Here is an 18,491-nt window from a genome sequence, read left to right as displayed (position 1 = left end):
GATGACACGACTTTGCGCTTCACGGATTTTGTGACTGATCCGCAGTGGGCCCTGTACGGTTGTGCGGTGCTTTCTGTCTGCCCTCAGGGCTACACCATTGTCACTTAGGGGGTGGCCTTTCTCGCTAGGGGAGAGCCAAGCCTGTGGCTCCTTCGTGGTTACCGTTCATCGTGCTGAAGAATTGGCGATGGAGGCGTTTGGCAACCAGTGGGGAGCCGGTTTTAGTGCAGGGCCCCAAAGAAATGGTATTTTAGGTTTGCTTATCCTGCATGTCAAGTGCTTTGCATTTTATATTAAGCCTGTCCGATGGGATTAAGAAATCCACTTGTTGGATGCAATTGGATACGGCAATTTGGGTTGCTTAAAACCTTGTTGCTGTTTCACAAAGAGGCCTGGAAGCGAAAAGAGGATTCGGTGGATGGGTAGGTCGACTTTTCATATTGAGGAGCGCAATATAGAAAGTTAGAATAACAAAATAAGAGAGTTGGAAGGGACCTTGGAGGTCTTCTAGTCCTACCCTCTGCTCAAGCAGGAAACCCTCTACCATTCCAGACAAATGGCTAGCCAATCTCTTCTTTAAAATGTCCACTGATGAGGCACCCACAACGTCTGGTGGCAAGCAGTTCCGCTGGTTAATTGTTCTCACTGGAAGGAAATTTCTTCTTAATTCCAAGTTGCTTCTGTCCTTGATTAGTTTCCATCCATTGCTTCTTGTCCTGCCTTCAGGTACTTTGGTATCCTTGACAACAGCTGAGTCCAAAATTTCCATTGCTGAGCAAGGCAGTTGTTAAGTGAGTCGTGCCCCATTTTATGACCTTTGTCGCCACCGTTAAGCGAATTACTGCAGTTTTAACATGAATCATGCAGTCGTTAATCCAGCTTCCCCCATCGATTCTGCCTATCAGAAGCCAGCTGGGAAGGTTACAATCCATGACCTCGGGAGTGTGCAATTGTCATAAACTGGCAAGCACCCCAATGTTGACCACATGACTGTGGGAATTAACAATGAGGTGGCATTTAGATTTTAGAACAATCAAAAGCTCTTGTGTTAACCCTCTGCAGTGAGGATTGTGAAATAAAATTTCACAATCTGCTGAGTATTCAGCAGAGTAGAGTGTAGAGAATATTCTGTACAGAGTATTCTCCATACAGCAGCCATAAAATTGATGCCTCGAACCACAATTCCCACTTTAGAATCGTTCAGAACTGGATCTCTTCTCTGTCTTGGTTAATCATTCAGAGGTGAGGATAAACATGATTTGAAAACCAGGCTGTGCCTGGCTCGCCTCTGTCATAGGATGCTCTCCGCATTTTCAGCTCAAGCTGAATCACTGTCATTTGTAGTACAGCTGAGCTAGTTAGAGCCACAATGCAGGATTGGCTCCAAAGACGCCCCCCTTATTGAAGTTACAGATACAGATTGGCAGAGTTGGAAGGAACCTTGTAGGTCATCTAGTCCAGTGGTCCCCAACCTTTTTATCGCCGCGGACCAGTCAGCCTTTGATAATTTTACCGTGGCCCGCTGAGCACGCGCAGGGGTGGGGGGGCGTTGTGCACGGCCCAGGAGCCTTTGCGCTGCAGCGATCATGTCCCCCGGCCGCTGCAGCGATCATGGCCCCCGGCCGCTGCAGCGATCATGGCCCCCGGCCGCTGCAGCGATCATGGCCCCCGGCCGCTGCAGCGATCATGGCCCCCGGCCGCTGCAGCGATCATGGCCCCCGGCCGCTGCAGCGATCATGGCCCCCGGCCGCTGCGTGGCCCGGTGCCAGGTACTCCACGGCCCGGCACCGGTCCGCGGACCGGGGGTTGGGGACCACTGATCTAGTCCAACCCACCCCCCTGCTCAAGCAGGAGACCCTTCTGACAGAGGGCAGTCCAGTCTCTTCTTGAAAGCCTCCAGTGATGAAGCTCCCATGACTTCCGAAGGCAACTTCTGTTCCACGGGTTGATGGTTCTCACGGTCAGAAAATTCCTCCCTATTTCTAGGTTGAATTTCTCCTTGATCACTTTCCATCCATTATTCCTTGTCTGGCCTTCAGGTGCTTTGGAAAATAGTTTGACCCCCTCTGTGGCATCCTCTCAAATATTGGAAGATGCTATCCTGTCCTCCTTGGTCCTTCTCTTCACTAGACTGCAACTGTTCTTCATGTTTTCGTCTCCGGGTTTTTGATCATCTTAGATAGATTCAGATTAAGAGAGTTGGAAGGGACCTTGTAGGTCATCTAGTCCAAACCCCCACCCTGCTCAAGCAGGAGACCCTTCTGACAGAGGGCAGTCCAGTCTCTTCTTGAAAGCCTCCAAGGATGAAGCCCCCACAACTTCCAAAGGCAACTTCTGTTCCATCGATTGATTGTTCTCCCTGTCAGGAAATTCCTCCTTATTTCTAGATTGAATCTTTCCTTGTTCAGTTTCCATCCATTATTCCTTGTTTGGACTTTGGGTGCTTTGGAAATTACCATGTCCCCCCGAAAAATAAGACAGGGTCTTATTTTCTTTTGACCCCCGAAATAAGCCCTTGGCCTTATTTTCGGGGAGGTCTTATTATTTTTGAGGTGCAGGAGGCGGCGAGCGTGGTCACTTCATGGCTGCTGCTGCGTTGCAATATTTTCACGGAGGGCTTATTTTGGTGTATGTGCTCAAAAGCCCGATTTGGCTTATTATCCGGGGGGAGGGTCTTGTTTTCAGGAAAACAAAGTAGCTTGACCCCCCTCCTCTCTGTGGCAGTCCCTCGGATACTGGAAGACTGCTATCCTGTCTCCCCTGGTCCTTCTCTTCCCTAGACTGGGAATTCCCAATCTCCTCTCTGGAAACAGGGGTTGTGATGAACAAACCGAGATGATCTTCTGCGGAAGGGCCAGGGTGGCATCTGGTCCAGGAGTTGGAGAAGTGGGTCCGCCCAACACTTCAAAGTTGCCTTTATCTTCTGCTTTACCTTGGCAGAGTGAAGCGGCCTAGTGGTATTAACAGCCTCCTGGGGAAGATTGGCTCCAAGAAGCAGAAAATGAGCACGCTGGAGAAATCCAAGCTGGACTGGGAGACCTTCAAAGAAGAAGAAGGCATCGGCGACGAACTGGCCATCCACAACAGAGGGAAAGATGGGTAAGAAAAGCAACGTTCTGTTCCCTTGGCAACTTGCTTGATGGGTGACATTGGCTGCTCACGCTCCTAAAAGCAGCATTGTTTCTTCCCTGATTTTTTTTTAAAATGCTCGTGAGATTCCTCAAGAACCTTGATGCTCCACTCAGTGTTCGCACCAGTTCCTCAGGTTCCTGGGACCGTGATGCGGTCATCCCCCTTGGGTTTGGGCTTTAGCAAGCAGAAGCAGAATTTGGGACAAATCATGGCTCTGTCAACCCTTTGCTTGAGTTGATGCAACCTATACATGAGGGAGCCGAGGTGGTGCAGTGGTTAGGGTGCAGTACTGAAGGCCACTACAGCTGGCTGTTATCTGCAGTTCAGCGGTTCTAATCTCACCGGCTCAAGGTTGACTCAGCCTTCCATCCTTCCGAGGTGGGTGAAATGAGGACCCAGACTGTGGGGGCGATATGCTGACTCTGTAAACCGCTTAGAGAGGGCTGAAAGCCCTATGAAGCGGTATATAAGTCTAACTGCTATTGCTATTGCTAACTTCCTTGCCTTGGAGTCGGTTTAATGTCAGGGTTCCAGGTAATACCCCCATAGCAAACAGAACTCCAATGCAAGCAGGTTTCTCAAAGAACAAATTTATTGGATAGATCATATTGGCACAGACTGGTGAAAACTGACTCTAAAGGTTCCCACGGTTTTCACCTAATTAAAAGTAAAAGTGTTTTCCCCTTTCCCAAACAATCAGTCACACGGTCCAATCAAGGTCCTATGCGGTTGCTTGGAAACTTCACTCCACCTCTCTTCAGCCGCCTGTGGGAATGTCCTTGGTTCTCAAGGGAAACTATTTTCTTTTGGCTACAAAATTCCAGCTATCTCTATTCCCCCCCTCCCCATCCCTCTTCACCATTGTGGCAACACTGAAGCCTCCAAGATGGCCTCAGTCAGGCCAGCTTCAGAGTTGACACTATAGGTAAAACACACACAAACCCTTATGCAATAGTTTAGTTGTTCTGGGTAAACCAAGCCTGACCTTTCTGTGGCTGGACTTAATGTTCCAGAAGAACAAAAGAAGAACATATTGTATTTTTCGGATTATAAGATGCACCAAGATTTTGAAAAGATAAATTAAAAAAAAAGGTTTTTGCACTCTGCAGACTTCCCAAACTCTCTGCACACCTCATTTTTGTGAAAAACAGAGCATGCAGAGAGTTTGAGAGCCCTGCAAAGTGCTCTTGGGGGCTGGGAGGGCAAAAATGAGCAAAAAATGACCCATTTTTTTATGAAAATGGGGCCTTTTTGCCAGAAAAGGGCATGCATAGCCTTTAAGAGGCTTGTAGGGTATTCCTGGGGGCAAAATCAAGCAAAAAACGGCCAATTTTTCACTCCCAGGAGCACTTTGCAGGCCTCCCAAACCCTCTGCAAGTCCATTTTTGTGAAGGGGGTAGAATTTCGGGAGGCCAAAAATGCTGTATTCAGTGTCTAAGACACACCCAGATTTTCATCCTCTTTCACCCTCTTATACTCCCAAAAATACGGTAAATCCCAGGCCTTAATCGTGGTGGTGTGTATGGTAATGTTCTTGTCAGATACAAGAAATTGGGAACCAGGATGGTTCAAATGAGTACAAGTTTATTCCATGCTAGCTCTCTACAAGGATCTGGACTACTAACTGTCAAAGCAAATTGGTGGTAGATAAGAATCAACAGAATTCAAGGTAGGTTGGGTTAGATCTCTTGTGGGCCGGAAAGGACTCTAAACTGCTGACCTGCTTGACTCCTCCCTCGGGCTCAGCCTGGTCGTCTCCTACACGTCTGGCCTTATATGGGATAAATCTCTGGACCATCTTCAGCTTCAGGGTGCAGAGAGCCTTACAAAGCCCTCCCCGCAAAACTATAAAGCAACAGTACTTAGATTTATATACCTCCCCGGAGTGTTTTACCGGGTAGTTTGCAACATCAGCCTCTTATCCCCAACAATCTGGCTCCTCATTTTACCAACCTCAGAAGGATGGAAGGCTGAATCAGCCAGGAGTCTTTGGTCAGGTCCAAACTCCTGGCAGTGGGGAAACTCAGCCCTGCAATACTGCATTGTATTCGCTGTGCCACCATGGCTCAGCGCCTGCATTGACTTCCATGGCATGTGCTGTCTTTGCAATTATTGAGAAAGTGATTTGTATCTGATAACCACCTGGGCAATCTGAGTTATTTCCTGGAAAAAGGGGGCAGAAAGAAATAAGCACCCCTCATTTTCTTTCTAGCCATATATAAAGTTGCCTGTTGCGTTGTCAACACAAGCTCTTTGGGGGTAAGCGCGACTAATCTGGCCGTGGGTGAGTCCAAAAGTGAAAGGCATAGCTGCCAAGCTTAATTCAGAGATGTGGCAAATTAATTCCTTAATTCGGACTTGTGGCAAGGAATTCTTCCTTCCTTCCAAGAGGAAGGAAGGGAAATAAAGCCAGGAGAGGCACTGCCCTCTTTCTAGCTATCCAGCCTCCCTGAGTTCTGACCCAGCTCCCCAAACACAACAAACCCTCTGAAGTGAACTCAAAGATTCCTTTATTAGGAGCACTGGCAGCCTCGGCAAAATGTTTCTCTCTCACCGCAGGCTAATAAGTCCATCCAGCAGGGAGATGAATAGTTCTATGTCACACCTATTCATCTCTGCCCCCTGCCTTTGATCCCCAGAACTAGAGTGGGGCTTCACTAGCAGCGGTGGCTCTTCTGTCCTGCGGGCCGGCCCATAGATTTCCACTGCTCTCCTCTCCTCTGCCACTTCTATTCATCTCCACCCCCTACCTTTTATCCCCAGAGCTAGAGTGGAGCTTCACTAGCAGCGGTGGCTCTTCTGTCCCAAGGACGGCCCATAGATTTCCATTGCTCTCCTCTCCTCTGCCTTCTGGGCATCTCTGTGTCAGGCACTGGACCCAGCTGTTCCTCCTCTTCCTCATCAGCCACCTCCAAACCTGGAGGCTGTTGACTCTATCTGAGGGCTGATGGACGGCCCAGGCTCTGCCTCTCTCTCTCTCTGCCAGCTTCAGTCCTTCTTCCCCCTCGGAGCTCCCAGGTTGCCCTGATGCTGGCCCTGATTCCCACACCGCTGCCACCTCTGATTTGGCTGCTGGAGGGGCCGGCGGTCGACAGACCACAACACCCAGCCCATCCGAAATCTGCCATGTTCTCTCTGGAGAGATAACTGTGCTTCCTCCCTGCAGGTACCTGGAGAGACGCGCCTTCCTGGAAAGAGTGGATTACCGTCAGTTCGAGCACGAGCGAGAGATCCGCCTGAGCAACATGAAATCCTGATCCATGGGCCGAATCCGACTCTCCGAATCCAGCCATCTCCGGGTCTTCTCTCCCCCTGCAATAGCCAATAGGTGAACAGAGGACTTTGCCAGGCCAAGGGAGCAGCTCCGGGCAGCAGATAGTTTAAACTGGGCGCGTCCCGTTGCCCGTTTCTCGGCTGGGGAAGGGGCTGCAAGGCCGATTCCCAGCTGTCCACGTTTTTTGGGTAGTTTGGAAGAACACAGCAGACTCTGATGATGCAGTCACTGCCATCCCCTCCTGCTTGCACCCGTCTCCCGGGCGCTGGTTCTGCATGATACCAGCCCTGGGATCCCCACGTTGCTGGCACCCGTGGCCTCCTTGTGCCACTGAAAAGCTCCTCACACAGCACACACACACGCACACTGAAGTCTTACATTGGATCAGTCCAATTGGGTTCTGGGGAGTAAAGTAGGCCTATCCCACCTGCTTTCCTAAAAGACTTTCCCATTCAGGAATCCTCAGGTTTCCTCCTGTTTTGTTTTGTTTTTAATTCCTTTTTTCCCAGGTGTTTGGGTTTTTTTTAAAGCAGCCCCTGCGAGCGCTCAGGCCCTGCAGGAGCCCCCTAAGAGCAGCCGTCTGCGTGGGAGGGAAGGAGGGAGGGAAGCCAGCATCTCCCTTCTTGCCTTGAATAAAGAGTTAAAACAGTTCTGGCAAGTGTGTCTTTCTTCCCCTCTTGGCCAAGGGGACCAGGCAGGCCTCCGGCGACCCCAGAGGAACCCCGTTTCCCTCCCCAAAAGGCGCTTTTGCAAACTCACCCTCTCCGTCCCGATTTCACCTTCTAGGGCGGACAGCGTTGAAAGCTGTCATAAGGTAGTCCTTGATATTTTTTCTTTCTCTTTTTCTTAGCCATGTTTTTAAATATCCACTTTAAATAAGTTTTTTTTTTCATATACCAGGATTACAGCATCCTAAACAGCCATTAGATGGCAGCCAAGGTTATTTCACGGTGTCTCTTTGCTGCCATCTAGTGCTCATTCGGGTCTTGCAGCCCAGGGTCAGATGCATCTTTAGACAGCATGGAGCCCAGAGGGCTGATAGGAGCCTAGGAAGCGACATCTGCCATAACTTCTAGTTTCTCTCCACCGCCGTTGGTTTTAACCTTGTGTTGTCTTTCAAATACAGGGAGTCCTCGACTTACGACCACGCTTCAGCCTCAAATTTCCATGGCTAAGCAAGACGGTTGTTAGGTGAGCTGTGCCCCATTTTTACGACCTTTCCTCCCAGAGTTCTTAAGTGAATCGCTGCAGTTATTAAGTTAGTGAGACAGTTGTTAAGTGAATTCGGATTCCCCATTGGCTCTGCTGGTCGAAAGATCATAAAAGGGATCACGGGATCCCAGGACACCAACCATCATAAATGTGACTCAGTGGCCAAGCGTCCAAATTTTGATTATATAAAGGTCGTAAGTGTGAAAAATGGGCATAGGTCACCTTTTTCACTGCCATGGTAATTTCAAACGGTCATTAAATGAATGTTGTAAGTCAAGGACTATCTGTGGTTGAATTTCTAAAGCAGGGGTGTCCAAGCTTGGGAAGTTTAAGACTTGTGGACTTCAACTTTCAGAATTCCCCAGCCAGCATGGGAATTCTGGGAGTTGAAGTCTACCAGTCCATGCTGGCTGGGGAATTCTGGGAGTTGAAGTCTACCAGTCCATGCTGGCTGAGGAATTCTGGGAGTTGAAGTCCACCAGTCTATGCTGGCTGGGGAATTCTGGGAGTTGAAGTCCACCAGTCCATGCTGGGGAAGTCCATGCTGGCTGGGGAATTCTGGGAGTTGAAGTCTACCAGTCCATGCTGGCTGAGGAATTCTGGGAGTTGAAGTCCACCAGTCTATGCTGGCTGGGGAATTCTGGGAGTTGAAGTCCACCAGTCCATGCTGGGGAAGTCTATGCTGGCTGGGGAATTCTGGGAGTTGAGGTCCACCAGTCCATGCTGGAAAAGTCCATGCTGCCTGGGGAATTCTGGGAGTTGAAATCCATGAGTCTTAAAGTTCCTAAGTTTGGACACCCTTGCCCTAAAGAGTTCTTTCTTCACTTAATGTTCTTGGGGAAATTCCCTTAAACATGTTGCTGGACACTTGGCTGTGTGTTTTTAGTATCTAATTTATCTATCATGTTTGTTCCCCCAATTGTCTGTTGTCTTGTATCCTAACGTCTATCTCCCAGCCTCAATCTAATCCTGTCCATCATGTAACCGAACATCCATGCAGCACGAGAAGAGATCCCTGGCAGGGCAGTTGACGGCGGGAGATTTTCTTCTATGACTCTAAAAGGGGGAGAGAACATCACTGTACACCTTTTAATAAAATAAGTGACTTCAGTAACATTTTTAAAACAAAATGGATTGAGTGGTCTCTTAAACCTTGGAGGTGTTCTGACCCAGCTCCCCAAACACGACAAACCCTCTGAAGTGGACTCAAAAGATTCCTTTATTAGGAGCGCCGGCAGCCCCAGCAAAAGGTTTCTCCCTCAACACAGGTTAACAAGTCTGTCCAGCAGGGAAATGAATAGTTGTCTGCCACATTTATTCATCTCCGCCCCCTGCCTTTTATCCCCAGAGCTAGGGTGGGGCTTCACTAGCAGCGGTGGCTCTTCCGTCCTGAGGGCCGGTCCATAGATTTCCACTGCTCTCCTCTCCTCTGCCTTCTGGGCATCCGCACATCAGACACTGGACCCAGCCATTCCTCCTCTTCCTCACCAGACCTGGGAGCTGTTGACTCTCCATCTGAAGGCTGACGGATGGCCCAGGCTCCACTTCTGTCACTCTCTCTCTTCCAGCTCCATTCCCTCTTCCCCCTTGGAGCTCCCAGGTTGCCTTGATGCTAGTCCTGACTCCGACTCCTCCTCCTCCTCCTCCTCTGATTCAGGTGCTGGAGGGGCCCACAGCCGACAGTCCACAACAGGAAGATGCTTTTCTCTGCAAGCGTTAATGAAGTCAAAATTTATACACATTTCTGTCTGGGAAAAATGAAAAGGCTTGTCCTATTTTCCAGGCTCTCTTGACAGTACCCTGTAGGAAGAAAAGAGTTCATCAACTGCTATAATTTTTAAGTGTTTATTTTTAGCCTCGAAATGTCCTTGGTCCTCCGGGCCGCTTAAAAGGCTTACTTTCAGGTCCCCACTGATTCGAATCATCCGTGACCTGATAAGTGATCTCTAGGGATCCCTTTAGCTTTAGTCATGCAACCCAGCTTTAGGAGTGTCAACCACATGATAGCAACCAATTAATATGAAATAATTAAAAAAAATGCTGAGAAAAAGGGGCACTTTGGAAATAATAACATTTCATATTTTATCGCCTTGGAGGAGTGGAGAATTTAAGGTGGTTTTGGGCAGGATTGTTTTTTTGTTTCTTAACGTGACTTTGCTCTAGGATATTAAAGGATGGCTTCCCTTAACACAGGTGGTCCTCAACGTGTTAAGGATGTTGGGCTCAGTCGTGTTAAGGTAGGCCACGATTGAGCCAAAGTTTCTGTTTCTAAGTGAAACATTTGTTAAGCGAGTTTTGCCCCATTTTACAACTTTTCTTGCCACAGTTGTTAAGTGAATCACTGCAGTTCCAACCGAACTGGGAAAAAAGTGACTTATGGCCATTTTTCAAACCTACAAACATTGCAGCATTCTCAGGGAAACGTGATCATAATTTGCGCGCTTGCCAACTGACACATTTATGACGATTGCAGTGTCCCAGAGTCACATTGATCCCTTTTGTGACCTTCCGACAAGCAAAGTCAATGAGGAATTCACTTAACGAGCATGTTACTCGCTTAACAGGAGCTGGTCGTTTGCATTCTTTAGAGCAGGGGCGCCCAAATTTGGGAACTTTAAGACTCGCTGGCTGGCTGGGGAATTCTGGGAGTTGAAGTCCACCAGTCCATGCTGAGAAAGTCCATGCAGGTTGGGGAATTCTGGGAGTTTGAAGTCTACGAGTCTTAAAGTTCCCAAGTTTGGACATCGCTGCTTTAGAGGGTCACTAAAGCACTTGGAGGTTTATATGTGTCCCCAGGGTCACCTGAGTGGTTCAAATCAGTGGTGGGTTATGATACCCAGTGTGGGTGTACCGGTGCTCCAGAGCCTGCCCACCTGCTAGCTCCCCTTACCTGTATTTGACCCAACCGGACCATTTGCGCATGTGGGCAGAGTGTACGGCACCTGCGTGATGCTCTGCCGAATAGCTGGCGCATCATGGGTGGTGGTTACACAAGCGCACGGTGCACGCATGCAGGTGGTGGATGGCCAGCCCCGTTGCAGTGGGATCCGGAACTCACCCTGGTACAAATGGTTCCTGTAGTTACTCTGAAAGGACGCCAATGACCAGCTGTCTGCATGGAGTATAAATCCTTCCATTCCTTTCCGTCAGAGCTGAGGAAGTTTCTTGGATGAGAAGTGAAATGTCTTCAAAGAAAAAAAACAACAAGGAAATCCAGTTGCCTCTTGAAAAAGCACCTTTGGGACAACCATGACCTGGATGACGGAGAATCTCTACAGACTTTGGGTTCAATTGTAATCATAAGCCCGAGAACTGTGCCCATTCAATCCCCTGTTTCTACCCATCCTTTTCCTTCCTTCCTTCCTTCCTTCCTTCCTTCCTTCCTTCCTTCCTTCCTTCCTTCCTTCCTTCCTTCCTTCCTTCCTTCGCCTGACTCTCGACAGGATTTCTGGCCGCACTTTTCTGAGACGCTACCCTTACTCAATGTCCAATGTGTTCATGATTTTCTACCCTTACTTCCTGAGGCTGTTTGGAGGAAATTGTGACAGAGATGTTGTGTTCTCCCGTCCAGCCTAGGACACACTTGTGTGCATGAGGGCATGCAGGATTTTGCACTGCCTTCAAAAGTGGAAGCCAATATCCTGTACTTGGAAGCCATTTGATTGGTACATCTTGTCTGATGAGCCGGGGCATGGTACAGAGGCAACACAGCCAGCTGATAGTTCAAACCACCCCTTTATTGCTCCAACTTTCCCCCAAACGCTCCCACGTTTCTGGCCAATCCTGGAGCAAAGTGATCACACACACACACACACACACACACACACCTCCAGCAGCCTCTGGCTGCAAGTAGTCCAGCACAATGCTGTGAGCACAACGGCTGCAAAGCCAAACCACTCAGCAGGGCAAGGGAATAAGTCAATGACTCCAGGAAGCAAAGGAACTAGGCAATTAGTCCAGGAAGAAAGCAAGAAGTCCAGGAAACGTCAAAACCTCAGCAACAGCACACCACGCTCCATGAATTCGGCTTTTGTTCCTGACAAATGCCCCTCCACACAGCATCTCCTTATCTCTCAGTCCCCAGGTGTGCCTGTGAAGAAGGCCGGGCGCTCTCCCGAGTTGTTCAGTCAGCCTGCGCTGTTCCTGCCTTCTTTCCACTGTCCGTGCTCTTGGATCAGGAGGAGGGGGTTCCTGCTCATCGCCTGAGCTCTCTCTCTCATGTTCACTTCTTAGCCTCTCTTGGTCATCCTTCCTTCCTGCCTACAAGCTGTCCCAATCCAGAAAGGCCCTGGCCTGACTTGTCCTGCTCCTCCCCGCATTTTCCCGAAGCCAACGAAGCTGCACCCTCGATCTCCATTGGTTCCAGTTCCAGCTAGTCTTCCTCCACAGATTCAGGCTCCCACAGGGGCATGATATTCTGGTTGTAGAACAAGGGTGGGCACTATGGCCCTTTTACAACCTGTGGACTTTGGCTCCCAGAATTCCTGTCCCAGCCATGCCCAGGAATTGCCATGATTGCGCCGTCTCAGGAATTCTGGAAGTTGAAATCCACAGGTCATAACAAGGCCATTCTGCACACCCCTACTCTAGAAAGTCTTTAAAACCCGCAGCAGAAAACTTACTATAATTTTCTAACCACCCATGTTTGGGGACTGACTTAACATCATGAAATATTCAAACCACAATGAAGTCAATTTAATACCATCTCATCCAAGGTATTCCGTGGTTTTGCTCCCCATACTTACTTTGGAACTATTGTCCCGAGACCAGAAAAATCACGTTTAATTCTATCACGTTATGGAAACATAACCAATGTGGTTAGGTTGCGGCTCACTGTGGAGTAGAAGCTCAGAAAATTTGGTTGCTTGAGTCGTCCATGGTTCAGTTAACCACGGGTGAGTCATACCAAGAGCCACTCTCACAAACGTGATTGTACCGTCAACCAAACCACATGCCAATGTGTGAACCTGGATGGGGAAGAATGAGACATGGCTTTATAATCCATAAACCATGACTCTTCCCTGAAGAGGGGCAAGATTGTGTTTCTGAAGGTTTTTTCGAAACAAACTGAGTGTCTTGGACATAATAAACAATCTAGTTGTCAGTATTCCAAATATCATGCAGAATTAAATCAGAGTCCAAGGCAGAGCTATCCTTAAAGTTCCAATTTAATAAGACAGACATGTTGGCAATGAACTGTGGAATCCCAAATCTAAAAGCTTCCTGGGATTCCACCCAGATGAAAGTTCATGATCTTATCCCCATACCCATAAATCCATCACATGGTCCAATCTTCTTCGCCCACGCTGGCATCTCCACCCATCTAGTTCCGTCAGGTGCAGAGGTGTGGAAACAAAAGATGACCTTGGGCTTCTAGAAAGGAATGGTAATAACACATTCTACAATTCTTCTCCTTACTATTCCCCCTCCCAATTACTACACTAATGAAACAGCATAATGAAATAATAGAGTGTGTGGAAAGATCCTAAAAAGGTGTATGTATGTATGTATATATATATATATATATATATATATATATATATATATATATATATATATATATATATATATATATATATATATATATATATAAACACATATATACACATACATACATACATACATACACACACACACACACACACACATACACACACACACATATATTAGACTGTGTTTGTTAAAAATCTATACCGTGTACGGGCTCTGGGAAGTCGGGGGGGGAGGGAGGTGGGGTGTTGGGGGGGAGGGTGGGGGAAGGAGGATATATACCATGTGTTAGATTTCAATGTAATGTGACTTCACATGTATACTGTTTCTCTTTAATTTCTCTGTAAAAACAGGACAAGTTGAGTATATTGACATATAGTAGAAATACACCAAGGGGAGGAGGAGTGGGATAGAAGAAAGATGGGTAGAGAGGGCGGGAGAGAGGATGGGAGGGAGGGTGAGAAGGAAGGGAGGGAGTGGACTGGGAGAGAGGAGTGGTAGAGGGGGAGGGGCAGTAGGGTAGAGGGGAATGATGGAGGGAAGATAGAAAGTTGGAGGGGGGCAGAAGAAAGAGGTGTATGGAGAGTAGAAGAGGTATATTGGGTTTCTATTTTGGGGGGTATTGTCGACAAGAGGAATTGCTGTGATTATTGTTTAATGTTGTATGGCCCCGGCTATGCACAGTATATATGTGAATGTATGAAAATGAAAAATGGAAAATAAAAACATTTTAACAAACAAACAAAAAAAAGGAATATAACTGCAGGCCTGACACTAGTCCCATGATGGTGAACCTATGGCACATGTGCCAGAAGTGGCACGCAAAACCATCTCTCTGGGCATGTGAGCTGTTGCCCATTGCTCTTCCGGGTTCCAGTGCACCAGCCAGCTGGTCTTCACACACGCAGGAGTGCCAGAAACTGGAAGAGCAGTCACCTGATGTACATGCACAAACCGAACGGCTGCTCTGGCATGCAGATGAAGACCAGCTGGCCGGTGCGCATGCCCACACCGGAAAATGGAAGATCATCTTCCCGGCACGCACATGCATACCAGGCCACTGTTCTTTTGGTTTGTGGCACGTGCGCTCCTGTTCTGGCACTTGGGTGCCAAAAAGTTTTGCCAACACTGATCTAGTCTATCCTTGGAAGCCACGTCTTGTGATCTTCTGATGGCTTCTAAATGGCAATATTTCATGCAACCAAGAAAAAATGAAATATTATACGGTACAATATTAATATTTGAATAAACAGCGGGATAGAATCAAGATCAATACCATAATACAATACAATAGCAGAGTTGGAAGGGACTTTGGAGGTCCTCTAGTCCAACTCCCTGCTTAGGTAGGAAACCCTACACCACTTCAGACAAATGGCTATCCAGCATCTTCTTAAAGACTTCCAGTGTTGGGGCATTCACAACTTCTGGAGGCAACTTCTGTTCCACTGATTAATTGTTCTAACTGTCAGGAAATTTCTCCTCAGTTTTAAGTTGCTTCTCTCCTTGATTAGTTTCCACCCATTGCTTCTTGTTCTACCCTCAGGTGCCTTGGAGAATAGTTTGACTCCCTCTTCTTTGTGACAACCCCTGAGATATTGGAAGACGTCTATCATGTCTCCCCTGGTCCTTCTCTTCATTAAACTAGCCATGCCCAGTTCCTGCAACCGTTCTTCGTATGTTTTAGCCTCCAGTCCCCTAATCATCTTTGTTGCTCTTCTCTGCACTCTTTCTAGAGTCTCAACATCTTTTCTACATCGTGGTGACCAAAACTGAATGCAGTATTCCACGTGTGGCCTTACAAGGCATTATAAAGTGGTATTAATCACATTTGTACCGCTTTATAAAACTTTAGTAAGACCACACCCGGAATACTGCATCCAGTTTTGGTCAGCACATTGTAAAAAGATGTAGAGAAAGAATACAGAGAAGAGCAACAAAGATGATTTAAGAGGCTTGAGACTAAAACGTGAAGAACAGTTGCAGGAAGTGGGTATGACTAGTGAAAAGAAGGACTGGGGTGACATGATAGCAGTCTTCCAGCATTTGAGGGGCTGCCACAAAGAAGAGGCAGTCAACCTACTCTTCAAAACCCCAGAAGGCAAGACAAGAAGCAATGGATGGAAACTAATCAAGGAGAGAAGCAACCTGGACGAGATGACCTCAAAAGTCCATTCCAACACTATTATTCTGTTCTGTTCTAATATTAGTTTTATATATGCATTAAGGTGGCTCAGTGGCTAAGATGCTGAGCTTGTTGATCAGAAAGATCGGCAGTTTGGCGGTTCGAATACCTAGCGAGCTCCCGTTACTTGTCCCAGCTTCTGCCAACCTAGCAGTTCGAAATCATGTTAAAAATGCAAGTAGAAAAATAGGAACCATAGGAAAAATAGGAACCACCTTTGGTGGGAAGGTAACAGCATTCCGTGTGACTCTGGTGTTTAGTCATGCAGCCACATGACCCCAGATACATCTTCGGACAGCGCTGGCTCTTCAGCTTTGAAATGGAGATGAGCACTGCCCCCTAGAGTCAGGAACTATGAGTTAGCACATATGTGTGAGGGGGAGCTTTACATATGCATTAAACTGAGTTTTCCTAGAATCAGAGATTCCCAGAACTAGATGTGGAGTCCAACCCTTGCCCAGAAGCTAGGATTTGATTTGATTTGATTTGATTGTATTTATATGCCGCCCTTTTCCCCCGAAGGGGACTCAGGGCGGCTCACAATTCAAATCAGGGAAAGGGGTACAGACAAAAAATAAAAATGAAACATAACAATGCATAATTTAAAAACACACAACAGTCATACCATTCGAGACGGGGCAACAGCTCTTTAGCCCCAGGCCTGTCGGAACAGCCAGGTTTTAAGGGCTTTGCAGAAGGCCTGGAGGGTGGTGAGGGTTCGAATCTCCACGGGGAGTTCGTTCCAGAGGGTCGGAGCAGCCACAGAGAAGGCTCTCCTCCGGGTAGTCGCCAGTTGACACTGGCCGGCGGATGGAATTCGGAGGAGGCCTAATCTGTGGGATCTAATTGGTCTAGTGGAGGTGATTGGCAGCAGGCAGTCTCTCAGGTACCCAGCTCCAATACCATGAAGGGCTTTATAAGTGACGACTAGCGCCTTGAAGCGTATCCAGAAACCAATAGGCAGCCAGTGCAGCTCGCGGAGGATAGGATCATGAAATCATCTCTGACAGGTGGCCACCTAACACACACACACACCACTTGGACACATTTGGTTCACCGTTGGATTGCTCTTGCTGTGAGGAAGTCATTTGTAAGATTCACGAAGGATCTGCGCTCCGATTTTAAGAGGCCCATTTTTGGCTTAGTCCAACATGTCATTCCCTCTGCTCAAGAGAAGCTCCAATTGATCAGGAAATTCCAGGGAGATGTTAAACTTACCAGTGACTTTAAAAAAAAAACCATCCTACTGATCTGTAAGTGTTGATAACCAGTCTGATTCCTAGAAACTGCGGGGCAGAGAAATCTACTTGAGTGATCTCCTTTTTTAAAAAAAGGAAGACGATAAAGCAAGAACAATCAAGGCGTGTTAGCCTGACTTCGGAATCTACGAAGATACAATAAGAAAACAATTAATTGCCGAGCACCCAGAGGGAAATTAGGCGATTACAGGCTGCCAGCATGCTTTTATTAGAAACTAATTATGTTAGGCCAGTTTAGTTTCCCTTCTTTGATAAAATAATTGGTTCAGTGGGAAAAAAAACATGGGAAATAAAGAGCAAAGTCTTCACGAAGGCTTAGTCCCACATGAAGCTCCCCTTAGAGGCAGGCTTTAAGTAGGCCAGAAGAGGTGAGGCAACAGCTGGGAAATGGAGGCAACTTCAATGAAAAGCAGTCCTTGGCCATAAAAAAGAAAATGTGAATATTCTCAAGGTTAAGAGGCTGAAATTGCTGCTGTTATAGCTGATCAGTTCGTGATTTGTGGGAGACACGAAAGTTGGTCAATCTTCTACTTACTCTCCGTGAAGCTCTAGTTTACAAGCCAATGGAGAAAATTCCTGTGGCATTGCAGGTACTTATGGATAGTTTACAACTCTGGCTAATTCCAAACCCCTTAGTCCCTTTACTGACTTGTAAATAAAATGCTAGATAAACATGGTGGGAGGGCTGTGGGCTCCACAGGTGAGCAGTCTCAGGCAAGGGGCTGTGTTTGATGGACTCAGCAGGTTCTTCTAGTCTTCAGCCAGAAATGCTGAACAGGTGCAAAAAGTGCTTTAGCTGTTACCTGAACGACCAGAGGCATGTGAAAAGATTATCAGTAAAAAGTAAAAAAGATCCACTTCCTGGATCCTAGAGAGGCAGCTAGAAGAAAAACCTGAAAGTTACAATTTTCATGAAATATATTGGTTCTAAATGGGAAGTAGGACAGTTGCTGAATTTCTCGCAACTCTATTCTTCTCATCTCATGCCACAGAGATGAGGGGGCCAAGCTTATTTTCCAAGGCATCTGAAGGCCAGACAAGGAATAATGGATGGAAACTGATCAAGGAGAGATTCAACCTGGAAATAAGGATGAATTTTCTGACAGTGTGAAACCAATGGAACAGAAGTTGCCTTTGGAAGTTGTGGGAGCTTCATCACTGGAGGCTTTCGAGAAGAGGCACGGCTGCCCTCTGTCAGAATGCTGTAAGATCTCCTGCTTGGGCTAGATGGTCTACAACAGTGGTCTCCAACCTTGGCAACTTTAACACTTGTGGACTTCAACTCCCAGAGTTCTGGCTGAGGAACTCTGGGAGTTGAAGTCCACAGGTCTTAAAGTTGCCAAGGTTGGAGACCACTGGTCTACAAGATCTCTTCCAACTCTGTTAATCTATCAATCTCAACATCTCTCAAAGATGCTGAGACCGTAGAAAGAATGTGGAGAAGAGCAACAAAGATGATTAAGGGCCTAGAGGCTAAATTGTAGAAATGATGGCTAAGGAAACTAAATACGTTTCATCTGATGAAGAGAAGGCTCAGGGGCAGGGGTGGGTTTCTCGCCCCGTTCCAACCGGTTCGGTTGGAACGGGGCCGGCGGCGTCCTCGTGCACCCGCGCGGTGCACGCATGCGTACTAGCGTCTGCGCGATGCTCCAGCTGCTCCTGGACGATCGTGCAGGCGCTGTATGTGTCCTGCGCATGCATGGAAGCGCAGAACTCATCAAAACCGGGTAAGGACCGCGGGCAGGCAGGCGCGCCCTTCGCCGTTCCTGGAAGTTACTTACTTCCGGGTTCGGCGACCAACCGGTTCGCAGGGACCGCCGTGAACCAGTTGAAACCCACCCCTGCTCAGGGGTGACATGATAGCCATCTTCCAAAATTTGAAGGCCTGTCCCAGGGAACAGGGGGTTGACTTATTCTCCAAAGCAACTGATGACAGGACAAG

At 47.6% G+C, this 18,491-nt stretch overlaps 1 protein-coding gene across 1 annotated transcript in view; it reads left to right on the top strand.

Moving 5' to 3' along the window:
• The window catches only part of CFDP1 (craniofacial development protein 1), a 32,059-nt gene extending 25,002 nt beyond the window's left edge, over positions 1-7,057 (top strand). Inside the window, exons 6-7 of the mRNA XM_032230518.1 lie at positions 2,941-3,099; positions 6,299-7,057. Coding sequence (XP_032086409.1) covers positions 2,941-3,099; positions 6,299-6,389 — 250 coding nt within the window. The 3' untranslated portion in view covers positions 6,390-7,057. The remainder of the gene's footprint in view (positions 1-2,940; positions 3,100-6,298) is intronic.
• Positions 7,058-18,491: the final 11,434 nt, after the last annotated feature.

This window comes from Thamnophis elegans, chromosome 14 (genome assembly GCF_009769535.1).
Source record: "Thamnophis elegans isolate rThaEle1 chromosome 14, rThaEle1.pri, whole genome shotgun sequence".
NCBI classification, from domain to species: Eukaryota; Metazoa; Chordata; class Lepidosauria; order Squamata; family Colubridae; genus Thamnophis; species Thamnophis elegans.
Note: the sequence above shows the minus strand (reverse complement) of the source record. Positions and strands in the feature narration are given on the sequence as shown.